This window comes from Etheostoma spectabile, chromosome 8, assembly GCF_008692095.1.
Source record: "Etheostoma spectabile isolate EspeVRDwgs_2016 chromosome 8, UIUC_Espe_1.0, whole genome shotgun sequence".
NCBI classification, from domain to species: Eukaryota; Metazoa; Chordata; class Actinopteri; order Perciformes; family Percidae; genus Etheostoma; species Etheostoma spectabile.
This window is the reverse complement of record NC_045740.1, coordinates 8,863,443-8,890,201: the sequence shown is the minus strand read 5'-3', so window position 1 is coordinate 8,890,201 and position 26,759 is coordinate 8,863,443. Positions and strand designations below refer to the sequence as shown.

Genomic DNA, 26,759 nt, shown 5'->3' with positions numbered 1-26,759 from the left:
GCAAATAACATTTAGCCATGTATCCAGCAAATTAAAATAGCTCACGTATTGTGTGCACAGTTAACTTGATTTAATAATGTATGTGGCATTTTCTTTTATTGGGATGCAAATATCACACCTAAACAAGTTCCTTCACGAGACCATTTCGCAGAGCCACGTATTTGCGTCTGGAGCTTAGCACAGCCCAAGACAATTGTGATTGGTTTAAAGAAATGCAAAAAAAACCTGGGCATTTTTTTTCCTCTTCTCCCAGAACGTATGTGTGTTGTAACCAGACCTTAATCCACAGTGCTGTGGAGATAGGTCTGGCAATGCAATTGTTATGACAAGAAAATGCACAGATGCATGACTGTTGCAGACTGTAAATACATACAGCAATCAACCAATATAAGAAACCCTGAGCATTTAAGTTCCTTTGCTTAGTGTATAAGGAGGACTCAGTCTCAGTCGGTTTTTCTTGTTACACAGAGAAGTGAAACATATGTCCACAGGGTATGAACCTTGCAAACAGGTTTTCTAGACATTGAATATGTGGAATCTTAATGTCTTCTTCACCGGCATCCTATGAAACACTTATTGCATAATAGTTTTGAAGTGAGCTGAAAAGAAATGTAAATATAAAGTGCACACCTTCAGACAAGCTGTGTATTACCAACTCACTTCAGTTTTATCCTTCTCTATTCAAAGTGGCACATTCCAAACGGAATTGCAAATCAAGTGTAAATTTAAATAAGGCCTGCCATCTGGCGTCTTTTGTTGAGAGGATAGTTTTCAGTGTATTTCCTTATCACAGTTTTGAAACAGGGAAAAGTGGAATTGTCGCACACACATACAGCGAGTGTGAGTTAAGTCTGTAAGAAGATTTATTTGCATAAGCACACAGCCTGAGCAAGTTCTTGTGAAACGGCTTTCAATGAAACGAGTATGTAACGACTATACCTCTGAACAGTGCAGAGGTCTGAGTCTTTATGACTATAAAAAAGTCTATATGATTTTTAATGTACTAAAGAATGTTTGGTAGTAACCTCAATACCTACAGTAATCCCCAAGTCTTTGGAAATGAATAAACCCTTAGATTTCTCTCTGTCAAAGTATCTGAGGATTTAAAATGACCATGCAAGATAAAGATGTTTGCTTCATTAAATCCGAGAAATTCTATTTCTAAAATAGTCTTTGATGCTGCATCATTCACTGCACGTTCATTTAACATCACATACATACAGTTTGGCAGTTTGGTGTGGAGAGCTCCACTCCTGAGCAAAATTGAAATTTTGAACATCAAACACTTCATTTTCTGCATTCTGGGGAATTTTTCTGTAACAATTTGTTGCAGAGTTCTTTATTTATGTACAGGAAATTACAATAGTTTTTTTGGGTTGGGTTGCACTGGCCAGTTTCGATTATTGGGGAAAACATGTTTAAAAAAACAACATGTTTCAGTAAAAGTGTATCTTATATTGGACTGACTTGATGTTGTCTGCACAACATTTAAGTGCACACAAGAAACCAGGTTACTGGCACAAGGCAGATTGAAACAGGATTGTGTAGTAGCCTGTGGGAAGCTGGAAACACACATACGCACACAGACACGCACGCACACAAACACGCACCCACACAGACACGCACGCACACAGGCACGCACACACACACACACACACACACACACACACACACACACACACACACACACACACACACAAGCTCTAATTACCTGAGGGTCTGCTTCTGTTAAGCCAATCAGTGTCCAACTGGCCTCCTCTGCCTTTTCTGGCTTCAGGAAGATACATCTGTTAGTGTAAGACATTTATTGAAATCTACTTCCTCCTTGTGGTTGCTGTTAATGTTGCAGCTGCAAATAGTAAACATTGATTTATTAGACTGGATTGAAGTTTCAAAGGTGAAACCTTCTAAAACTTCCACACCTGCAACTCTTAAATGGATCAACACACAGATTACAACTTGGACTACTTTTTTAATAACTTGCAATACGCCTATACAGTGTAAAAATACTCTGTTACAAGTAAAAGTCATGCATTAAAATGTTACTTAAATAATAGTATACAATCAAAAGTTAAAATATTATGATATGAATGTAGAAAAATGACCCATGTGTTATTATAAATTGGTTTATATCATGAGATTATTGTTATAACTGAGTAGGCCCTACAGCATTTTAATAGTTGATTGAGGTGGAGCTAGTTTTTATATACTATTGGGTAGTTTAATCTATAACAATGAATCATATTTTATAAGCTTATCATATTAGTTGTGTCAAATTATAAATAGCAAAGTAGCCTAGCTGTCAGATAAATGTAGTAAAAAGTGCAATGTTTTACTCTGAAACGTAGTAAAGTAGAAGTAGGCTATAACGTGTCATGTAATGGAAATATATGAATAAAATACACTACCGCTGATCTTACTTAAAATGTCATGATAAAAAAAATCAGCCTATAAGGGACTGGATGGATGGACTGTTCGTCTTTTAATAAAGGGGCTACCGGAGAGGTTTTGAGATCTTTAGTCAAAACAAACGTGATCCATTCCTTCGCCAACTAAACATTTTTCTATGTCCCTCCAAAATGAATGGCAAAAAAAGGCATGACCTCAATTTGTAATGTTTTCTGTGGGCCTACTGTTTGCGCTTGGCAAAGATGTACCAGGGACCGTTTGGTATTTCTGGAATGGACCACCGGAGGAAAACAGGGGAGGGTTATGTCTTTTTTATTTTTTTGTTGAAGGGAGGGTCACCCAACGTTTTTTAAGTCCAGGGGCGATGGTCACCCAAACTTTGTGTTCATGAAAACTGCAAATTTCAAAGTAGCTTGTTTGGTGCATACTTTTCCATGTGGCTCTCGGCCCCCCATCGCTAGCAGATAGGTCTGACCCAACACCAATCGCAACATGACAGCAACACCACTACTTTTTTTTAAAGGGCGTGCACCTTGGCCACGCACAGCTGAATACATAAATCGGTGCCTATGATAGAGGAAGACTGACGGATTTACACGTTACAACTTATTTACAAGACCGTTAAAGGGAGACGGGTATCTTTCTGCCCTTTCACCGTGGGCATTCAGCGAGCTTCTTACGCCCGCAATGATTGTGGAGCAGTTTAACCTAGAAAAACCAAAGGTTCCAGTTAATCCTAGAATGGATGTAGGCTATGTGTTGAGTTATTTGAACAAGAGATCGGGGAAATAAACGCCTCTTGTCCGCGAGTCTCCTGAGAGAGCTCCAGCCAGCTCACAGCGGGGTGAAGCCTAGCCCCGATCTGCGGACTGCAGTCAGGTGTAATTGGGCGTGCCGGCGACCCCCGGCAGGCGGCCGGCTGCTGTGCCGGCTGCCACGTCAGACTGTGGAGCTTCTGAAATCCGACACAGTCAGAACAAATTTGCAATAGCCAACAATTTTCGTTAAACTGCTTGAGCCCCACATAGTTGATTTCTCGCTTAAATAGTCTCAGAAGTGAATTTAGTAATGAAATAGTAGACGAACAATGGATACTATTTCCAGTAGGCTAGTGTCCTATGAGGCAACCTGTACGGGGACCATAGCGCAAGTTGTAGTTCCATTGAAACAACCTGTAGGGGGACCGAAGTGGGAAAAGTGTCTGAGTGATTATATGGGCTATTGCTATTACCCAGTGTGCTTTGTTGAATGGTCTCAATGTTTTATTGTTTTATTTCATGTGAATACTAGCTTACTAGAGAAGTAGTAGGCCTACTTGAAGTAGCCTAATGCAATAATGCAATAAATCTACTGAAATGACCACCATAAGAAAGCAGAGGTTAAGTCTTGTGTGTTGTTGTAAAAAAACAATAACACTTGAAAGGATAAATCTATTCTACATTTATGACAACACACATGGAATATCATTGATACTAAAGCGGTGTTTTTTTTGCTCACCTGCGGCGGGTTCCTGACACACACAGACGCGTGCTCGAGAACACGTGAGGGCCCCCTCATTACATTATTGCTGCTGCTGGTGTTGTTACGGGTGATTTGTTTACTCCGCCCACCTGTGTGTCCTATAATAACAGTATAGCAGCCTCCTCCTCCTCACACGGAGCTCAGCGGCTCCACACACAGCTGTCTCACTGAACATGGACGCCAACATTGTTGTTATGGGGACAGAAAGCGTCGGGAAATCAGGTAAACACGTCTGTAGCGGAGAAATAGTTAGAGGTTGGCCCTAGGCACGTTTCTGTTACACATGCGTTAACGCCTTTTGTTTTTCAGCGCTGACTGTGCGTCTTTTAACTCGAAGATTCATCGGAGAGTATGGAAATATTGGTAAGTGTCTGTTTTATTAACATCGATGAAATGCAGCTTTTTACTTTCATCTGACTTTCCATTAACTTCACGTTTGTCTTGCAGAATCCATCTACAGTCACAGTTATATGGTAGATGGGAGGGAAATCACTCTCAATGTTTGGGATTCACCTTGTTCTGAGGTAAGGTATAAATAACTATCTGACAATTTTTATCAATGATTTATGATCGAATGCTTTATTCTGCTGACAAGCTGTGCTGTGGTAGATGAAGTATAGGCCAAGGCCTACTCCTCAAATCCTCAAATTAAGTAAAATAATTTAATAAAAAAAGTTAATAAGTAACTAATGAGTATAGCTGTAGCGTAGTAAAAAGTACATTATTTCTGTGTGACATTTAGTGGCATAGAAATATAAAGTAACATAAAATGGAACAAAGTTAAGTAAACTACAGGTATTTGTACTTAAGAACAGTGTTTGAGTAAATGTAGGCCTATTTTGTTACTTTTCAACCTAAATGATCTGATGTTTACAGGATTTTTCCATGGAGACGTCACTCTTTGAGAAGAAGGTCCAGTGGGCAGACGGCTACGTTCTCGTCTACAGCATCTGCGACAGGGCCAGTTTCAACACCGTCAGCAGGCTCATTCAGACCATCAAGTCCACTAAAGACTATCTGAAAGCAGACAAAGCACCCATAGTGATTGTGGGTAACAAGAGGGACCTGCACCATAGGCGGATAGTGCTGAGCGAGGAGGGCCAGATGCTGGCTCTCAACACGGACTGCCTCTTCTACGAGGTGTCAGCGGCCGAGAACTATCACAGCGTGCTCATGGTGTTTCACGGGCTGTTGGACAGGGTGAAGGACACCAAGCTGACAATGAAGAGGCCCCTGGGGTTCAGGGGTATAGTGAAAAGCATGTCCGCAGTGTTTGCCAGAAGACGGACAGACTCTTTTTAGTCAGACCACAACAAGACAGAAGACAGAAGATATGCAGGAGAGAGGTTACACATTACGTGTGTTTGACTGGATGGATATCACAGTCTGTCAGTGAACTTTTACCATGTTAATGTGCCAAAGGTACTCCAGAAAGAAAAAAAGCCATTAAGCTTCATGGATACAAAGCAATGTTACAGATGTTTTTTTGGTGACAGGTTTTGAAGTTAGCTGCACTTCAAGCCACACAAAACTGATGGATTACACTCTCAATCGTTATACTGATGCTTGACATGTAATACGTATACTATTAAGTGCAACAAGGTATGCAATATGTTTAAGCTGTGGCTTAATTAAAAAGAAGACATTCTACGCAAAAACTGAATGTGCCTTTAGCCACGATAATCACCAAAGGTTGAAAAAAAAGCTCTTCAATTCACAAGTGAAACGTTTGTGGAAAAAGTGACTGATAAGTGCTCAATCATGTTGAAGTAAAAAATACATATTTGTAGTAATTCAAGTCTAAACACCGTAAAGCAAAATACCAAAGTGTTTTCTATATTTATGAGCTCTGATATGTTTAATTCATTAATTATGGGTCCTGTTTTGTTCGTCTAAACCTGTCTTTATGTCTTACAAGGATTTGAATAAACCATAAAATAAGATTTTTATTTGTGTTGATTCTAAAAATCTGTTAACATGATTATTTATTAATGAGAAAACCATCATACATTACAAGGAGTCAGATAAACAAGGCTAGATTTGGTAGAAACTTAGTGGCAGGCACTTGAGCAAGATGGTAGCTTATGGACTATATTCATCATATGCATTATATCTCAAAGTAATTGCTAGGGCTATGTATCAATACTTGAGACCTTGATACTTTATGTATCAATACCCAAATGTAATAATAAACTAGTACTGAGTAGTACTGAAACTTCTCCAGTCAAGCGATACCTGAATTCAAACATTTTTGTACCTAGATATTTAAAAAAAATCAATGAATGAAAAAAGTATCAAATGAAGTACTCTAACGGAACTCAGCACAAATTCTTTCAGGAAGACTTCTAAATAACTTCAATCACCATTTTTTCTTCCTCAAACTATTCAGCTGTTAAGAGGCGTTCACTTGTCAGTAAATCAACCAAAATTGGCCACAAAATTCATGATCCAATCACAGCATGACATCCTGCTTTAAAAGTCTTCTCTCCTTGCTATCAGCTGTCTTTGCAGGAAAACGTGCAACCCTCCTCCGCCCCTTCCACCTCCGGGCTGCATCGGCCACGGCAACCTGAGTCCCTTTCCAGCAGACAGCTCCTTTGTTCGGTCTCTGGGTTCTTTCTCCGCCATCAACAATGTCTAGGCTCCAACGATAGAGTCTAATCCCCAAAGACTCTATACATTTCTATATGCTAATGTACAATAATTATTTACATATCTGCAACAAAGTCTCTCTTGATTGAATTGGCATCAGCATCACTTTAGGGGTACTGGTATTGGCACTGGTATCGACCTAATGCCACCAGGGACCGGGTAGGGACTCTTATGTTTGAAGAAGCTGGCCAAGAATTGCATCCTCATTTGTGTGAGTATGTATAATATTTCTATGATGGACACATGGAGGAAATGATGCATGCTCAGCACTGTGCCTGTCCTGGCTCTAAACTCTGTGAACTAACTGCCAACAGCCACGCTCCCATTTGGTACAGCTCTTGTATGTGTGGATGTTCAGTCCAAAATCAAAGACCATGCCGAAAATTGTTAACTGAGTATTTGTTTAGTTATGAGAAGGAGATTGAGTACCTTTGTTTTAGTATTCAGTTTATTGAATGGGCCTGTCCACATAGATGATATTGGCTTTAAAACATCCACATATCTGAATGAACCTTTTCACTTCTCACCCAGTCTTCCCCACATCCTAAATCATACTGACACATCAGACCCATCCTCTTTTCCAGTGAGGGTCTGTGAATTCCTCTGTGAAACTAGGAGACCACTTCCCACATGAAAAAATCCTCTAATTTGTGGCTGGCCTGCTCCAGTAAACTTAGTGTGACCCCCCAACATTAGGCAGCAGACACGTCTATTCTTCTTTTCCTCCCTTCAACCTCTGTTGTTTGGTGTCAAGAAGATGTCCATCTGTGTGGCTATTAAGGCAGCAGCATGGGAGGTCAAATGGCAGGTAATCTGGTGCCAGCGCCCCCTCTCTTCTATTCTTGTGTATGAGGAATCTGACAGGAACAAGGCATGGGTTAACAAAGTAAGACTGGGGCAGTCTGGCCCCTGCAGGTCCACGTCACAGTCTCTGGTCACTTCACAGCATGACCCAGAATAAACTGAGACCTGACAGAGATATTTCACCTACAAGATCTGTTTTCATGTGTCTCTCTTTGCTGGCACAAAAACACCAACAGTTACAGGGAAGGAGCAAGATTTGTACAGAAAAATGTAAATATGTAAAAAAGACATTTCCAAACCACATCATTCGGTTTGAGATGAAAAAATGTTGACTCAAGCAAGAGATGAGCTGTAACCACTCATCATGCCACTGAGGAAAATGAATTTGGAAAAATGTAAATGATAAATTACAAAATAGCATTAGCATAATAATTAGCATCTTACTTCACAACCTTTGAAATAAAACTTCTTCAATGGTATTTTGTGAACAAAAGATACTTTTGGGACACTTGGCACACTGAATATAAGATTTATTTATTTTGTAAATTCCTGTAAATGCGCCAGTGTTAGCTACTCAGCTAATTTTCACATTAATTTTAATTAATATGCACTTAACACATGTCAACTGGCACAAAGGGGAAACAAATCAGGCATTTTGCCAATTGTGTTTGTAAAAAGCTTTCAAATAGCATCTGTGAAGCACTTTCCACCATTAAATGCATTTTATGTACAACATGAAGAGTTGGAAAAGTGTCATGAAAATGCGTTGTGTGCACTATATTCTTGGCTGCTCATCCCATGATAACAGTACATGTTGCTTGCATCATACTAATGGTACACACATGCAGCAGGTTACACTAGATGCCCCTCAAAGAGCTGTACATTATCATGTATTACATCCAACACTAATACAGTACAAAATAGCTGTGTGTCCTCCAGTATTTCAAGTAAGACTTGTGCTGCTGGTCTTTATAGCTTCACACTTCAAAGCCTCACAGCACATCTCAGATATCTATCACATTCATCTAAAAGCCACTTATTCTTAAATACCTTGCTGGTGTATGACATACTTCTGCCTTCAGAGGAGCCTATATGTTGCAAGGCAAGAATTAGTCAAGGTACAGTAATGTTTACCTACCTGATGGTATCGGAGAGATCAGTTGCAGAAAACAGCAACCTGACACTGAACTAAAGCATCAGTCTAATTATGAAACTAAACTCTTTTCCATGTTCTAAAGACATTTTGTACAATGACTGTCATCATGCATCCATGGGGAATTAAAACAGTTTTTTTTTCCAATTGTTACCAAAATAAAGGCTTTTTAGAGTTGCTGGAGCTGAGATTCCATGTACTGAGGCCTACATGAAATAAAAGACACCTGCTCACTCTGACATCTGCAATTCTCATTCACTGAGGGACCTCGTTTGAGCATTGATGCTTGAAGAAGAACCATTGCTGAAAGCTCACTTTGAAACAACCTTTTTTTCTGTTCAGCGGATCGTGAGAGCCAAAATGGATCTTAACTGGAATCCTTGCAAATTCCAGTTGAAACAGTTTTAAAGGGTGAAGAGGGATGATGGGTGATCAAGTGTCTTTTAGTATATATTACGTCTGCCGAGGAGGATATATTTTTTTGTTTGCCTAGTTTGTTTTTATTTGTTTGTGTGTTTGTTTGTCAACAGGAATATGGGAAAAAACTACTAGCCCGATTTTTTATTAAAATTGGTGGAAGGCTTTGGCCAAGGAAGAAGCCATTAGACTTTGGAGTAGATCTGAATCATGGGGCAGATACACACATTATTTTTCACTTATGTTAACTTTGCATGATAGGGCATGGCCTTGGCGGAGGTCTGCACACCCTGAGTGCACTTCTAGTTTTTAAATGTTATTACTTTTTGTTGTTTCTTCTTAATTTATGGCACTTCTATTCTAAATTGTACTTTCTGTTTATTGTCTGTACCTTTGTACATGTATTTTGTATTTCCCTGATCTATTTGTAATTCTTTTTATAAAAGCCCATGGGGACAATTGTGCGAATCCGCTAGGGCTGTAAATGATATGATAGTCTATTCAGTGAATGTTGTGTACTTGTGTGTTTGTCTCTTCTTAATTTTCGTATTACACAACACATCCCATTATACCTGAAGAGATCTGTTGAGTCAGATTTTTGAGACTGCATTACTGGGGTTCAATTCTTAATGTCTTATTTCTGAAACCAACTAGAGGTAGGAAGTGCTTCACAACAAGGCGCCCGACCACATTTAATCATTGGAAAATAGATGTTATGGTTAGCAACAATGTTTACAACCTGCTTTCAAAAAAGCCCCGGGCAAGAAACCAGTCCACACATCATTATACTGCTCTAACTAGCCTGTGTCACTGTCCATGGGTCAGAGTTGGGCACATGTCTTCAACATGCTTTTTCTCCAACAGAAACGGTGGGTTGTCACATGAAGAAGAGGCTTTAAAATCTCATGTAGAAACTGAATTGCTGGTGATCACTGCTAGAGACCAAGCTACAGTGGAACAACTGGTTTAAGGTTTGAGAAAGTGATCGTTTTGAGACTGATGCTGAGATGGTGTTTGAATACTTGTGGCCTGTCTGCTATTTGTAACAACAGTATCATGAATCCCCTACATCCAAAATGCATTTTCTACCCACAAGTAATCAGCAGTTTGTTTACAACACCATTTAGTCCAATTGAATCCCAGGAGTTTATCAGCTCCTGAGAGCATGGTCTCAGTGCATCTGGCACTGCAACTCATTCAAAATTGCATATCGTGACTCTCACCTTTTAAAATTTAGTCAAATAGTAACTAAATCATTGGACTCTGACTGGATGCTTTGAGCCAAAGTCACTTAATGGAAGAATGAAGTGAGTAAACAATGAAGTACTGTGCAGTATCCATGAAAAAGTATGAAAAGCATTCCTTAAGTTTCCTTAGAAAATACTTAAGGCCTTAAAACAAACCAAGATCACACAATGCGCTCACCAGCAAAAGTTTTGACATTTTAATGTCTTGATTAGTTTTAATTTACAACACAGTCTGTGGATTGTAATCCAAACGTTTCTGAGGCAGTTGATGATTATGCCAGATCTACCTGCAGGTAATCAGAGTGAGTCTCTTTCTGTAAAGAAACCTACCAATCTTCTGTTTGCAAGGAATATAATACGCAAGAAAGATTTCTGTATTTTCTGATTTAACAGCCAACCATAACTTTAGAGAAATCTGACATTAAACAATATAGGAGAGAAACAACTAACAGAAATACAATCTAACACATGCATCAATATCTCATAGCTTCAGGTCACGTTTTGGACCTCAACTGAGTGCTGTTTCATGCCTGGCTGGCAACACGTTTTCAAGAAACACAACCGATCAATGCAGTAACACAGTGTCATTTTCTCATTTACTTTCCTTAATAAATACAAGCAGGGTTAATTTCATTACTAGGCGAGCAACTTAAATAGGATGCATGGACTTGGAGGTCAACAAGTTCAGCGACCTGGTAAACAAAGAAGTAAAAGAAATGGTGAGATTACAGAATGACTGTATTGCGTTTATGACCAAATATAAACTGAAATGTGATTATTTGTAGTGAATCAGCTAAGACCATTTCAAGAACGACTGGGTAATTGCAGTATGTTACTCCAGTCCATACTGTCTTTTTTAATATTCCAATAAAATCAATCAATCAATCAACCAGTTGCTCTGTCCCACAAAGGAAGAGAGCTGTCCCTACAGAAACAATAAAAAGGAGAAGAGGGTTTTTACTAATTAATTTAGGTATGATCTAGTTTAAAGTTTACTGGGATCAACTGTTTAAATATCTTTGCTTTTCTACTATTCATTTAAGTTACAGTCTTATTAAAATAGACATGACAGAACACACACACACACACACACACACACACACACCACACACACACACACACACACACACACACACACACACACACACACACACACACAACGTGGTGTCATAATATTTATTTTAAAAGAATAATTTGAGAATTTGGGACATATGCTCACCCCCTTTAATGCTGGGCATTAGATGAGGAGGTCAATACCACTCTACCATGTACGCATGACACTAGAGCCAATAGCTGGCTAACTTAGCTTAGCATAAAGACTGGAAACAATAGGAAACACCTAGCTTGGCTCTGTTCTAACACAACACAATGTGACATGCCTGATATTTGGGAGTTATGTGCTAGATCATTTCTTGGCCTAGAGAAGGTCATTTTTCTTGAGTCTACTCTGGTTGCCTGTCAACTGCTCCTAGTTTAAAAATAGTCTCACACATAACCTCTCATAAAACAGGACCTTGTAATTTTTACTCTTGGGTTTCTGTACGAAAGAAAACATTATTATATTAGGTCTGTATGCTAAATACAGACCTAATATAATAATGTTTTACTATAGAGTATTTTTATAGAACATTATGGAGTGGTATCAATCCTCTTGTCTAACTCCCGGCAAGAAAGCAAGTAAGCACATTTTCCAAAAATGTTACTTTAAATGATAAATCTCTAGCCTAGTAACTCAAGTTTGAACAAGTAGGTTCATGCACTTTTATAGGAAGAAAATTCTCAGAATTACAAAAATGTAATGTCCCCTGTTTGAGCTGAGGCATGCTAACACCTAGACTCTTACCTCATGGCATTACAGGCTTTGTCCATCTGACAATAACTTTCAATTTCCTAATACAGGATTTACATAGGGGGGTCTGGAATGTGTGGACTGTAAAACAAACTCAATGAGCCTTTTTGTTAACCAGATTTAATAAGAAATGTGTTAACTCTTCAAGAATGCCAACTATCCCTTTGCTTATGCCCTTTTGCCTTTGCTGAGCTCCCCTGCAAAGACTTACCCCCTGCAGCGCTCTACAGCTCAGCAGATTTGCAAATAGGTCCTGGTGTGTATACACAGTAACTATCCTTTAACCCCCAGCGCTGAAAGTAGTGAAAGTTCAAAGTTCAGTAGTGCTTTTTAATGGTTTATCTTGCTGGTGCTAACAGACCTTTTGCATACAATAAATCACAAATACCTTTTGCTGCTCGTGCTAGATTGTATTGTACTTTTTTCCATTCTTTCCTTTTTTAATCTTTCAAATGTCACTAAAGGCAGCAATGCGGATGTTTTTTGTTGACAAGTGCTCTTTGATGTGTACAATGGCTTGAGTGATTGTAACAGGTACAGGAGTCTCTTCAGTCTCAAGCCCACCACTCTTGATCTACCAGACTCTCAATTTACATGATAATTGAAAAGGTTTGTACTTGATTATGCAACATTTCTCCCATCAACAGTAATTAAATGACAAAACGCAATTTGTATTTCAGCTTTAGCATCTAAATCATAACATCTAACAAGCTCCTGCAAAACAGGAGATTATATGCTCACTTGAGCCTTTAATACAGACACACCACTGAGTGCAGGGTAGTCATGTCCAGCTGATAGTGCTGTAAGCTGATAATGCTTTGATCTAATATAAAATGGGTGATTGAGTTGGGAAAACGTTTCCTCTCACATGAAGGGTTTATGTGGTGGGTGAGTGAGACAGGGTAGCGCCTGTGAGCCGGTAAATTAAATCAGGCATGGTGATGAGTGACTCATCACACCGTAATGCGTGTTGAGAAGTTGACCAGGTTTGCCCTGCAGCAAATACTGCCTGCAGTAACTGGCCATACGTGCTCTTATACAGAGCCACAAATGGCAATTAAATATTTTAACTTTAAACTATGTTGTTCCTATTTATTCTAACATCACAAAACTGTATGTTGTGTATTTCAAACTGTTTAAAAAAATTTCAGTCTCAGTATAGAACTAAAGGAATAGTTCAAAATTTTCGGAAATGGGCATATTTGCTTTCTTACCGAGAGTTAGATGAAAAGACTGTCACCGTTTCTATCTCAGTGTATCGGACTGAGGATTGATGTTACTGTAAGGTTGCCAGGCAACAGACTTTTAACTAACTGATGATGTACAAAAACACAGATGAAAAAGCCACTGGAAACTTGGCTGAAAAACCTTTGCTGTATTTCTATTTAACATTAAATAATTAATCTAATCAGCTAATCTGCTTCATCACAACTGTGTATGTTTGATCAGATCTGATTGACTGAGACAGAAACCGCCCAACATCTGTCCAGGACCACATCACCCACAGTAAGATACTGGTTGACTGATAAGCAGTTTTAAAGAGATTTAAATCAGTAGATGTTCTGTGACCTTCCAAATGAATTCCTCTGATCATTGGCTGCTCAACTTTTATTGTGTTTTTTACATTTAACATTTTATCTGAATTTGTTAAAACTCATAGACTAAACGGATCCAAAAACATTTTTCAATGAATAACTAGTGGAAATTACCATGGTCTCTTGATAATATTTTAGTTGAATCAGAGATTCATTTTCTGCTTGTTGAAGTCAAGTTTTAACCCTTATGTGGCACGAGTGACCTACATGCAAAATGTAAAGGTTGTTTTACCCTGGATTCACCCTTAATGATGGCTTGCATGATATTCAGGTTACATGCAAAATGTTCCACACAGCATGGACAGCATGTGTCCTCTTAGTATGCACATACATCTCCGCAGCTGAGCCTTCCACGCAGAATTTACTGCAGGGGTCTGATGTGGTGTACCAGCCCCTTTGTCTAATATTCATCCTCTGAAATATGCAGAGAAAAGGGGAGTTGCAGGGAATGTGTACTGAATGTGAAGAATGGCATTGCTTGTATTGCCAAAGAATTCAGGATCACAGAGCAAGATGTCTCGTGGGGCACTTATTATATTAGAGACTAATAGGACTAATAGGTCCATAAATAGTTTTGCATGTTAGTTATGAATCCTTTAGGCTGTTTTTGCTAAATGAATGGCATCTGCATAGCAATCTTATGTCCTTGTGCCTAAGGCAGGGAAACACCTTAGACTCATAAAGATGTGATTATAGTACACCTATAGACTCCAGTTGACATGCTGCATGTCTTTGGAATAAACTCCAAAGGAACTCCACACAAAAACAGGAGAGAGGAAACCGCAGTCACCTCTGTGTCAGGTAAATTGGGGAATTCATGAGTCCTCATGAGCAGTGCTGCAGAAAACTCTTAAAACCTTAACAAAACTGCTATTAAATACAGTAAATACAAGAAAGCAGCTGACTGAGTTTGTATTTTTGGCCCTCATTTACATTGTTGTTTCTGACACGTCCACCGGAGGCTTCTTTTCAATTTTTTGTGGCTTTACCAAGTTTAACACTGACATCACAACAATAGATTTCATTGTAAACAAAGTTAAATAGAAAGAAAAAAGAATTGTATCCAGTTAATTCAGATAATTGCTTTGAAGATGAAATGTACTTATTAAAAGAATGGTGAGATTTTGGGAAATACACTAATTTGCTTTCTTTCTGAGAATAAGGTGAGAAGATTGTGGAGGCTATCCTATAAGCCTCGGTATGGATGGCATGGTGCTCTTAACGCGTAGCAAAAATATCTTAAGTCCAGGCATTGATTGTCTTTGGGTGGTGTTCCCGTTTACTAAAAAAGTAGAAAAAGGGTATTTCACATAAATTGGTACTTTACCCAGTGTTGAAAGTGTTGTGGCGTGCTCACGGCTACAGTGAGAACCATGTGTTCCCCGCCATCCACACCTTTCCCTCACTAATTACCACACTTTTAAATATACTTAATTCTCAGTGACGTCCCACTCCCAGTGCAATACTCCCCCAAGTGGCTAAGATAAATAACTAAATTAACCTAACTAAAAAAGTGGATACAAATGGCTCCTACAAAGATTGATACCCTTAGTATTCATTAGATGATTGATACCATTAGTATCATGATACTATTAGTGTGTGGATACATTTAAAGCTCTTACCAGCAGCCAGTTATCTTATTTTATCAACTAAATTTGACTAGCACCTCTTAACTTAACTGTGCCCTGGGGGGCTCTGGAGCCCCCCAGGGCACAGTGCTGGCCCCTCTTCTCTTCACCCTGTACACCTCGGACTTCTGTTACAACTCAGAGCTGTGTCACATACAGAAGTACGCAGATGACACAGCCATCGTTGGGTGTATTAGGGGTGACAGGGAGGAGGAGTATTGGAGTCTGGTGGGGGACTTTGCTCTCTGGTGTCGCACCAACTGCCTACAGCTCAACACCTCTAAGACGAAGGAGCTGGTCGTTGACTTTGGGAGGTCCAGACCAAGACCACAACCGGTCCTGCTAGAGGGAGTTGAGGTGGAGGCAGTTGAATCATACAAATATCTCGGGCTGTGGCTGGACAGCAAACTGGACTGGACAATACACAGCAGCCACCTATACAGGAAAACACAGAGTCGGCTGTACTTCCTGAGGAGGCTGCGCTCCTTTAACATCTGCAGCAAACTGCTGTGGATGTTTTACCAGTCTGTGGTCACCAGTGTCCTCTTCTACACTGTGGTGTGCTGAGGGGGGGCAGTATATCAAAGAAGGACACCCACAGGCTGGATAAACTGATCAGGCGGGCCGGCTCTGTGGTCGGCATGAAGCTGGACTCGCTGGTGACGGTGGCAGAGAGGAGGACACTGGACAAACTGCTGGACATTACTGACAATGCCAGCCACCCCCTGCACACCGTCATCAGCACCCAGAGGAGCCGGTTCAGTGGAAGGCTGCTCCTTCCCAAGTGCCGGACCAACAGACTCAAGGAGTCCTTTGTTCCTCATGCCATTAGACTATACAACTCCTCACTAGGGGGGAGGAGGAAATAGGGCAGAGAGGACAATACACATACACATACATACAAACATACATACATGCATACAGACATGCATGCATGCATGCATACAGACATACATGCATACATGCATACATACATGCAGACATACAGACATGCATGCATACAGACATACAGACATACATGCATACATGCATACATGCATACATACAGACAAACATGCATACATGCATACAGACATACATGCATACATGCAAACATACATGCAGACATACAGACATACATGCATACAGACATACATGCATACATGCATACAGACATACATGCCTACATGCAAACATACATGCAGACATACAGACATGCATGCATACAGATATACAGACATGCATGCATACATGCATACATGCATACATACAGACATACATGCATACATGCATACAGACATACATGCATACATGCATACAGACATACATACAGTACATTCATACAGTACACATACAGACATACAGACATACATACATGCACACCTGGACTTAAATTCACACCTGGTCACTTAATCACTTTAACACTGTACTCAACAATGTCACTTTAATAATAATGTATGGTCTTTTCTTTGTTTACTTGATGAGTGTTCTTATTGTTACTATTTTTATTTATTTATTTATTTTTTGTTTTCTTTATACTGTCTTTATCCATTTTTTGATTATTTGTTCTTGCTAAAACTGCTGCTGGAACTTTCAATTTCCTTGCGGGAGTCATCCCAAAAGGATCAATAAAGAGAAGTCTAAGTCTAAGTCTAGTCTAAGTGCACTAATTAATCTAAAGCATCTTGTGTCTTTAAATGGTACCAAACCCGAAAGGTAAAAACTGTGAATTCAACAGGCTACCTATTTTCCCTTGTTTCCATTCTTTGCACTATGTTAAGCTAACCCTCTGCTAGCTGCGGTTTCAGGTTGAATGGACAGATATGATATTGATATCGGTCTAAATTACTAACTCTTAGCAAAAAGCAAATTTGCATATTTCCTAAAACGTGGAACTATTCCTTTAAGTTCATCTTTTTAGATTAAAATGGAACCTATACTTGTTTTACAAAGGTTTTCTAATGTCAATGTTGATATTGACATCTTATTAGTATTAAAAAACTAAACAAAGTACTAAAAAAAATCATCTAAAGCAATGTCATTGTTTTACTGCACATCAATAATTACCTCCAGTAGTTTGATGAGGGGTGAAGCTGATTTTGTCTTTCCAAGATGACACACAGCAGAGTTGTAAGACCAGCTCCCTTGGTTCATGTTTGTGTGTTTGATCAAGCTGATAGCCATCTGTCTGTGTGCTTCATTGCACAAAGTGCTGTCCAGTGTCAAAGTCTTCTGGAGCTGGGCAGCAGGCCAGCATCACAGACTCCTGTTCCCTTGGAAACATCAGATGTTTGGGGGGGGAAAGCACTCAACTCGGACAAGAAAATTAGAAGTGATGGGACATTTGTGACAATCTACCGCCCATCATCACTTAACGTTATTAGCTAAAACATTTGTTGATGGATGAATGAGACGGAGCTTCACATAACCGCAACAAATTCAAGGTAATGCAAGAGATTTTGACAACTAAATTATTCAAACATATACAGCTTTGGCTACGCTTACACTGATGCAGAAAGATTCAGTCTAATGTGATGATTTCAACATAAGTTTAGAGTGCTAAAGCTCTTTGGGTCATTTTAATAACTCAAATTTTGATTTCAGAAATGCTCATTATTCTCACATAAGGTGCTGTTGCAGCCTCTTGTAGGGATAAACAGTGTTGAGTCTTAAGCATGTAAGAAACAAAAGATGTAAATATGTACACATTCTAAAGGAATTCACATACAGTATCATATATTTAGGTCAAAACCCTAATAAACTATTTATTGTTCATCTTTCAACATTTGTTAATCAAGTAAAAAAAATAAAAAATAAAAAATAAAAAAAATACATATACAGTTGTGCTCAGAATAATGATGGGTTTAAAAGAAGTGAATAATGCTCAAAATCCTTAGAATAGCTTTTAATTCCATAATATCAATGCATTGGGAACACTGCACATTCAATTCCAAATCAAAACATGACCGAAATTGATCAAGTTTGTTTACAGAAAGTGAAAATAGTAATGTTTGGCTGCTCAAAAAAATAATAAATAAATAAATAAATAAAAAAAGCAGTATTTGCATTTTTCTTTAAAAACTCAAACATTTACTGTATGAACTGAAAAGTGTCTCAAGGGTTTGCTTTACTTTGAATCACTGCACTAACATTTAGCTGCATAATCAGTTTTTCTGAGAACTGCTTCACATCTGTGTTGCATGGAGTCAACCAACTTCTGGCACCTGTGAACAGGTATTCCAGCCCAGGACACTTGAACTTTCATTCCACACTTCCTCTGCATTACTGGGTTTTGCCTCAGAAACAGCATTTTTGATGTCACCCCACAAGTGTTCTGTGGAACTGAGGTCCGGGGATTGGGCTGGCCATTCGACAACATCAATCTTGTTTATCTGGAACAAAGACTTTAGTTGCTTACTGTTGTGTTTTGGGTCATTGTCTTGTTGAAAAGACCCATTTCAAAGGCATTTCCTCTTCAGCATAAGGAAACATGACCTTCAAGTGTTTTGATTTATTGAAACTGATACATGATCCTTGGTATGATATAAAAAGGCCCAACACCACTTTACAGTGTACTGTGGCTTGAATTTAATGCATGGGGGTCGTTGGACAAACTGTCTGCGGCCCCTAGATCCGAAATGAACAATTTTGCTCTCATCACTCCACAGAATGTTGCGCCATTTCTCCTTTGGCCAGTCAGTGTGTCCTTTGGCAAATTTCAACCTATTCAGTACATGTCTTTTTTCAGAAATGTGACTTTGCGGGGACTTCTAGATGGTAGCTTTACTTCACATAGCCTTCTTCTGATCGTTACAGTACTCACAGGTAACTTCTCACAGGAAGTCTTCTTTGATTTTCCTGGAGCTGATCATTGGTTGAGCCTGTCCCATTTTGGCTAATCTTCAATCCATTCAAATGGTAGTGTTTTTTTCCAACGTCGTTCAGTCTTTGGCTGCCAGTTCAAGGCATTTGAAATCATTTTGGCTGAGCAGCCCATAATTTTCTGCACTTCTTTATGTTTTCCCTTCTCCAATCAACTTTTTAATCAAAGTCCGCTGTTCCTTAGAGCAATGTCTGGAACAACCCATTTTGCTGAGCATTTCAGTGTGAAATGCACTATAACCAGCATGCCCAACATTTGCTTCCTTCCTTCCTTCCTTAAATATGGGCCATAATTGAAACCTTTTTCTTCACAGAATCAATCACCTCACTAATTGAACCCAGCACTGCTATTATTTTGAACATGCCCCTTTCAATTACAGATTCAATTACACAGAATGAGCATTGAGAGCAATGAGAATTTTCTATGACTCTGCAACAATTACTAGTAAATTATTTGACATGTAGAAACATCACTTCTACCAAAAAATATGATTTATGAGGTTTGTGATGTTGGACTGCCATTATTTTGAACTCAACTGTGTGTTGAAAAATTAACAATAAATATATTATTTTCTTTCTGTTTGTTTTGATTTACTAGCTACTTACTTTCTTGTAAAAAAAGGTTACTGACACAACATAAACACGCACATAGGGTATATAACTCTGTCTAATGATGAAATAAAATTACAAGACATTAAACATTGCAGGAGAGAAAGGAACAACACATCTACTGGAATGATTGTGTAGTTGTTAAGTTTGGATTAAATCAAAGCTTTATTTACAGCTTTTTACATTACAACAACAATATACTTTGCCCCATTGGGCCCACAAACTGTATTTCTAAAAATGATCACATGAGGGCAGCTGTGTCAAAAAATCAACTGCTCAGTGAACTCTGTAAGCCTGTCTGTCTGTTTTTTCTCCTGTTTGTCTATTTGTCTGCTTTGTATTTGTATGTCTCTCTGCCTGCCCCCATTTGTCAGTTTTTGGTTTTGAAAGAATATTTTGACAAGCAGCAAAGGGCTGCACGTCGGAATTATCTGCTTTTTATTTGTCTGTCTGTCTATCTGTCTATCAGTGTCTCTCTGCCTGCATGTCTATTTGTCTCTGTCTCTTTGTCTGTCAAGTCATCACTGTAATTTTAAAGTAGACCTTATGAATCACTTTTTGACAATCTAAAATTATAATAGTCTTGTTTTGATCTGGCAACAGAGGTTTGAATTGTGGGCTCATGTTGAAGCACAACAAATTAATCTCTGTGTGGATCATTTTCCAATTGTCAGAGCATCAGTCCAGAGCCAAGGCTCCACATGTGGAGAAGAGTATCAGCATGCTGATTACTGCACACTACTTTGGGAAGCTGACAGCAATACACAAGTGAGAAGAAAATTGCAGAGGAAAATATTGGTTCTACAGTCAGACTTGGGTGCTGCTGCAGTTCACTGTTTGCATTTCAATCAGGAGAAACTTCATTTAGAAGTGAAATAAGTTGTTTGAACATGGTGCATAATATTTTGATGTGTTAAGAGTCTTCGGTGATTGGACTCATTGCAATATTAAATTATTAGGGGTGCAGAGGCTGTGTATATACATAGGAATTTATTCCCCGATGGAGTCTAGACACTGCTGGAGGTGATGAAGGGATAAAGGAAGCCTGAAGATCTGGATGGATGCGATTTGAAGCAGGTCTTCTGATGATCAAGAAACCCTGGGTGCTTGGCAATGATGAGAACTGGAGGTGAAGGGAGTGGAGGAGGGTCACATCGATTTAGCCTAAAATGACAAATTTACAGCAGCAAAGAGTAGATTTAAAGTTTGAATGCAACACACGCAATAGCTCACAGAAATTGTGGCAAAATAGGGTTGATTGAAGTGAAAGAGTAAACGCCCACATTCGGCTGATGACAATTCAGCTGATTAGGATTGGAGAGAGAGAGAAATGTGAAGCATAGTTGCAACGTTTAGCACCACCATGAGGGTCACATTTGTGTTGTGATATTTCTCAAAAACTATTGCCCTGAAATTTGACACACACGTTCATGCCCCCTCGGGATGAATCCTCCTGACTTTTAATCTAACTCTCCTCATCATTTGTTCAACGCTTTGGTTTGTGACCAAATACCTGTAAAACTAATGACATTCCAATCGGTCTCAACAGTACTCTGTGTTTAGTGCTAATTAGCAAGTGTAAGCATGCTATCCCAGTCAGCTAAGATGGTCTACATTAGACCTGCTACAGTAAACATCTGCATGTTCATTATTCTTTTCATTTTATTTGTATACACTTTCTCTTGCATGTTTGAAATAAAGATATCAATCAATCAATCAATCAATCAATCAATCAATCAATCAATCAATCAATCAATCAATCAATCAATCAATCAATCAATCAATCAATTCTTTGTGGATGCACATAATAAAGAAATACCCAAATAATAACTATTGCCAGTGAACATTTTCTAGATATATTTAATGAAATGATTTTGCCAAATGCCATTGTTTCACCAAAAAATGCTAGTGAAAATTGTTGTATACAAACAAAATGTATGTAGTAGGTAAAATTAGGATCTGTCAGCATAAATGGCTCAACCAACGTCAGCGAAAACATCTTTCTAGCATGATCCCTTAATCTAACCAGCTGACCTAACAAGATGGTGATAGCATAACGGTTACCCTGACCTTAACCTAGAATAGAAAGAAGCTCAAAGTATTGTAAAGGCTCTGTTCTTATACAGTGCTTTTCTCACCTCAACAAGTACTGATAGCACAGGAACCATTCACGCACATATTTTTACACTATTGCCAAGGTTGCATGTGATTGCAGGGTCAAAGATCAAACCCCCAACCTTCCAATTGGCAGACATCCGCTCTACCACTGAGCCACAACCACCCTATGGGAAAATGGTGAACGCTCAGTGCACTTCACGACAGTGTTGTCTGATGGTACATGCAGACATCTATAGCTGAAACACACCGCAGGGGCACTGCAGTACAGGTTTAAGTGTTGTCAAATGTGACAGACTTTCACTTAAATTTAAAAAACAACACTTTATTTTAAGATTGTGTACTCGGCTTGCCCCTAACAAAACAAAAAGATGATATTTGCTAGCTGCAAGCAGCAATTTAACCCAAAATGGCTTTGCAAGGCAAACGTGTGCAAAGTGGAGCAACAATGAAATAGGTTGTTTGTCAGGGAATTTCAAAATTACCCATGAGAGTGTTGCTTATTTGGGAATCCTGTAACTAGAAAAAAGGCATACCAGCAAGACTTTTTTTAGGTTCAGGCAGACAAAAAGGTTCAAAAGATTGTCTTCCTGGTTAAAAGAAAGCTTAAGAAAGATGCTTTTACTTTTGGTAGGTAATGTGTTTCAGTCTACGAGTACAGGACAGGGATTGTTCGCTATCTGTTTTTCTGTTAACAAAAAAAAGACAAAAACTTTCCCACTGATCCTAATCCCTGCAGCAATTAAATTTCCATCATAATGTCACTGGCAGATGTATTTAAACATAATTTCTAGAATACAGCCTATAGCAGTGTCTCCAGACGTGCTTGTAAAATGAAAATCTAAATGATTTTTTCCGCTTCTCTCTATTTCTCTCAACCTTCCTCTGTTGGTGTGAAAGACCATCATCCTGTTTAAAATTGCTGAAGCCAATGACCTTTGTGCTAAAGGAACAGGCACACACACACACACCATTTAATACAGACTGCAGAACTGAAAACACGCTTTGTCATCTCAATAGGTGTGTGACTTAAAGACTATTTTTACTGGTTCAAGAGTGTGGATAAAATAGCACTCACAGGGGATCAATGTCAGTTGCAGCTGTACTAAAGTGAAGTTTCCAACCAGCATACATGGGCTTGCAACATGATGAAAAACACAGATTAGAGTTTCTTTTTTTTGTTACTTCAGATTTAACTGAATAAGTGGTGATTTTATGACTTTTCACTTCCTGTCTTTTTGTCATTACATCTAACAATTCCTAGCAAATGATTCTTTGGAGAAAGTGCTTTTAAGTGCCTACAGTGACTACTGTAACTACAGTGACAGACTGATGCCAGACAAAGTTATTTGGTGGAATCAAGCTGTTCTTAAGCTTAGAAGAATGTTCTGGGTTATTTTTTTCTCTCTGGCACATTTTGACATCAGTATGGAGTAGGAAGAAAAACTGTACTATGCACTCTACTCTACACAGTTGTACACTTCTTTTCAACTCTTTGAAATGATCAAACCACTTCTGTCAAGCTAAGTGATTAAGCAATCATTTCAGATGGACTTGTAGGCCTATATATTTGTTGGGTGGTTTCATGACAACACATTTTTTTCATAAGCAAACGAAAGAAATCCCAATTTGTCTTAACCAAAACATGTCAGATTGCATCAATATCTGAAAGCAGTTTGACAAAACTCTGCTACTAACTCTTTTGTGTTTTGAAGAAATTAGTCATTCCTAAAAATGACATAGTTTGTCTTTGAAATAAAAAATCAACTGTTTTTTTTATCACCTACCTACTGTACATAAGATAAGAAAGATTTTACTTTGCCCAGACTGGGGAAATTCCCTAGTTACAGCAACTTAAAATTTCAATCACAGAAATATATTTAGTCTTTGTCAGGTTTATTTTTTCAACTTCTAATCAACTGCATTTTTGATTTTCAGCACTTTACTTTTGTATTTTTACAATTTTCATCAGCTTTTGACATTTTGGAAAAAAAGCATATTTACTCTATTAATAGGAAAACTATCATTTAAATGTCTCTCAGATAAAGGCAAGCAGTAGGTCAACCATAATTAACTTCTGAGTGAAAGTAACTGTTAAATTTAACTCCTCAACAATCCATCTATAGGCAACCCATTATCTTAATTACAAAGTACATTTACTTATCTCGTAGCTCTTTAGTCTTTAAAGTTTCTATGTGTGTGCCCTACAGGCAGCAGCTCAGTGACAGTCTTCTCAGACTCCTCCTCACTGGGCTGGCCTGCTTGTGAAATCTGAACCTGTCTCTCATAATATACCACGTACATTAGTAGATTACATATTATTATCTTTATGTTATAAACGTTGTTCATATTTTACAAGAAAGTATCTTTAACTTATATTATATAAGTATGTAAGTTTACCTGAATTACTTTTGCATCATCAAAAAAAATTTAACATTTTGTACCTTCAATAAGCATAATATGAGAACATATAAATATGAGGGTAAATATTAAATGAATATGTGTATACCATTTTCTCATTTATCATTAGGCATTCATGTCAACATTAAACACTTTCATTTAAATGTTTGTATTAATCATAATCTCTGTGTTAAAGTTGTTGATACATGGTTTTAATCATCAGGGTTTCAAACCCTCTCAGCACTAAACCTCACCCAGCATCCACAGGTCACCAAAATAAAATGTTTTGCAACATCAATATCAATTAATAATTTAGACAATTTGTAATATGGTCACTTAAAATACAAAGTCAATATTGCAGTTTTTCTGAAGAACTCACTAGAGTACAATATTAAATGAACAACTTTCAGGAGGAAATCTCCTGTCAACCTTTATTGGTTTCAATGTAACCAATAAACTAAGACAAATGTAAACACAAATATGTTGTTCATGATATTTTTTTTGTTGGCTTGTAACATTCACTAATACTATTTGCAGTCTGGTATTTCTAAAAATCATTATGAATTAAAGTTTTTAGGCCTAGTAGATCAAACCTAAGCACTTCTAATATGAAGTCTATTTATCCAATTTATTACCTGATATGGGAACATGTCACATTGTGTAATTGATAACAAAAATGTATATCAAAATCATTACTGAACCTAAATTCCACATGCACAACTCCTGTTTGTCTCTTATCTCTGGGTGTGTGTATTTGTGTAGTGCTATGGCCTTGCTCCTCTGTAAGCCTAGTCTGCAGTGAGGGGTTACCATTACAATATATTACAATATATTACCAGTTGGTCCTCACACGACAGTGTGTCCGGTGGGTGTCCTCTTGGCCCAAGTCCAATGTGTGGAGGTGCTTAAAAAAAAAAAAGGGTGACAGGTTAAGTCGCTCGCGCGTGCACATTCTCATTTGCATCAGTACAATAGGCAGAGCTTCTGTCAAGGGTAGGCATGTTGCACTTTGAATGCAAACCACTATACTTGAGATTTTGGTTGGAAGTCTCCATTTTGGAATTATTTCAGTGAGTAGGGCTTTGGCTACTACACAATCAGGCATGTGTTTTGACATGACACATGCCTGACAGTATTCTTGTGAACCAATGTTGTTTCATAACTTTGAAACAATTGTTTGTCCCTCAATTGTTTTTCCATACTGATCAATCCCCCTTTTTACACATGGTCCAACCCATGTGTCAACTTTTGAAAATGAGGAAAGAAATGGCTGGGTAGCCTTCTGTTAGTGAATGAGCTCCACTGCTTGTACTGAGAGATGAGTTGGCAGAGGTCCAAATCAACAACAACAGGATCAGGTACAACGGAGAAACCCACATGGTTCAGGTCAGTGTCAGAGTCTCTGGAAGCAGAACTGTAAACATAAACAATTAAATCAGGGCTAGTGAGAGGTGTGTTAAAGAGGTCAGGCCGTGGTATACAGACCACCTGTAGCTGTGCAACATAACTGTTCCTCTCTGTCATCGGATGTGGGGAGAAGAAATGCAGGATTAACAACAGTGCAGTAGTAGAGTATCTAAGGTCATAACCCCAGATATATGAGTTTTTCATTCTGTTCCCACAAAATGTGTGACACAGAATGTGGAATAGGGAGCGCGACGTCTGAGTAGCCTACAGTGTTTCTGGATGCATTTAATGCTTCCTCAGCGGCAGCCACTGGACGGAGGCATCACCGTATCACAGAATTAAGTTCAGCAGAGAAATTCGCAATCGGGCGGAGTTTGTTGCCGTGGTGTTGTAGCAACACAGAGATCATGTAGCTCTTGTGCTTGTCAACGGTCCGCATTAAACTGTTTTTAGGAATCTGGCAGTCCCAGCGTCGGGGTAGACTGCAGAGTCAATTTCATATTCACAACGATTCATCAGCTTCGGGCATCCAAGAGATTCTTTGATGTGAACTGAGAACGTGACTATGGATCAGGGAGCTCAATGGAGCTTCCATAAATGCATAACTAGAAATAAACATATGTAATAGGATCATATTTCCAGAAGGAGAAGACTTTTCTAAATGAGATGTTTGAGAAAGTTTCAGTTAGCTGAGATGGATTTGCCATCAACTGTGATCACATGACCCAGAGAAAAAAAAACGTCCTGCTGAACAAAGTGAGTAGCCAATTGGAAAAATAGCTTCATAGCCTTCTGAACAAGAAGTTTTACAGTGACATCAGGGATGTGCACAGACATTTGGGGCACAGTCTCAATAAATCCTAATTAAACTAAACTGAAAATAGCTGCATTCTGTGATTTACAAGGAAAACGGCCTAAGCAGATGAAAAACTTCTCATTTAGCGAGAGGATTGCAGCAATGCACTTGAGAGAGGAGAAAAACACCACACAAGTGGTGCCATTAAAAAGCGACTTGTGTCAGTTCGAACAGATGCAACAGTTATCAGTGCACAATCAGGATGTGAGGTTTGGTACATGTCCAGTTATGTACCT

General features: G+C 38.6%; 1 protein-coding gene and 1 long non-coding RNA gene across 2 annotated transcripts; one reads left to right on the top strand and one right to left on the bottom strand.

Annotated features, from left to right (window-relative positions):
- Positions 1–587: 587 nt before the first annotated feature.
- LOC116694393 (uncharacterized) lies at positions 588–25,990 on the bottom strand. The gene is made up of 3 exons (XR_004333142.1): positions 25,087–25,990; positions 7,081–7,084; positions 588–599 (listed from the first exon to the last, which is right to left on the bottom strand). It is a non-coding gene; the product is annotated as an uncharacterized LOC116694393 (long non-coding RNA).
- si:dkeyp-59c12.1 lies at positions 3,941–5,877 on the top strand. Its single transcript, XM_032524125.1, has 4 exons — positions 3,941–4,152; positions 4,240–4,293; positions 4,378–4,454; positions 4,807–5,877. The coding sequence occupies exons 1-4, from the start codon at positions 4,104–4,106 to the stop codon at positions 5,230–5,232; spliced, it is 606 nt and encodes a 201-aa protein (XP_032380016.1). The 5' UTR covers positions 3,941–4,103; the 3' UTR covers positions 5,233–5,877.
- Positions 25,991–26,759: the final 769 nt, after the last annotated feature.